Source organism: Suricata suricatta, unplaced genomic scaffold (assembly GCF_006229205.1).
Source record: "Suricata suricatta isolate VVHF042 unplaced genomic scaffold, meerkat_22Aug2017_6uvM2_HiC HiC_scaffold_16246, whole genome shotgun sequence".
NCBI lineage: Eukaryota > Metazoa > Chordata > Mammalia > Carnivora > Herpestidae > Suricata > Suricata suricatta.
Genome location: NW_021860714.1, coordinates 1 through 941, shown reverse-complemented (window position 1 = coordinate 941; position 941 = coordinate 1). Strand labels below are relative to the sequence as shown.

Genomic DNA, 941 nt, shown 5'->3' with positions numbered 1-941 from the left:
ACTGTGCTGGAGCCAGAGTGGATCCGTCAGAGACAGTCGGCATCTGGGCCCCTGTTTGCTCAGAGTTTGTGCTCAGCTCCCCCTGCAGTCCCTGTCACTGTGTCACTCAGGGCACAGTAGTACACGGCCGAATCTGACGCTTGCACTGAGGGCTTCTCCAAGTGGAAGGATGTGGATTTGCTGTCGTAAGTGGCTTCAAAACCTTTGTGACTTCCCTTCTCCTTGTCCCTCACGGCTTTCAGGAGGAGCTGTGGACCTTCTCCAGGGTACTGGACATACCAGAACAGAGTGGGGGTATATGTTGTTGAATAAGTACAGTTTATAGTCAGGGACTTCCCTTCAGAGAGGGTCACTGGGCCTTCCATCTGGGTCACTGAGTCTCCATGGGTTCGTCCTGGGGAAATAGAAAAGAGACCTGTGTCATCTTGGGCCTAAAGCTCTTAGATAAAATTATAGTTAAGGTTTTTGCTGACACAATAGAAGAAAGAATCCAAATCTTAAGAGGCATTTTACTTACCAAGCAGCAAAAGGACCACAGTCACGAAGCCTGGAGAAGAGTTCATCTCTAGAGTGTCACCTAAAGAATGTGCTGCATTCTTAGCAGGAGGAAGCCCTGGAGAGACAGAGCAATGATCAGTGGACGCCCACAGTCCTCACAGGGAAGGCGTCTGTGTTAGGCAGCTGCGCCCCCTGCTGGACGGGGACTGAAATGGTTTAATGTCTACCTGGCCTGTGGAAGGTCTTTAACCCTGCATCCCAGGATATTTCTGTAGCTATTTTCTTGAGCATTTCAAGACAGCTTTTTATATTTTCATATACCTATTCAGAGTTAACCTTTAATCCAGTACAATGTCAGAAAAAAGGTTTTAAGTTGAAATCAGAGGAAGTAATAAATAGTCAAGTCACTGTTGACTCACATGTGAAACAGAGACTGCTTAACA

The 941-nt window shown here is 47.1% G+C and overlaps 1 gene segment (V, D, J or C); it reads right to left on the bottom strand.

The window, feature by feature from the left end:
* Positions 1 to 24: 24 nt before the first annotated feature.
* On the bottom strand, positions 25 to 631 carry LOC115284704. The segment is given in 2 exon segments: positions 25 to 394; positions 518 to 631. Coding segments are annotated over 2 exon segments (381 nt in total).
* Positions 632 to 941: the final 310 nt, after the last annotated feature.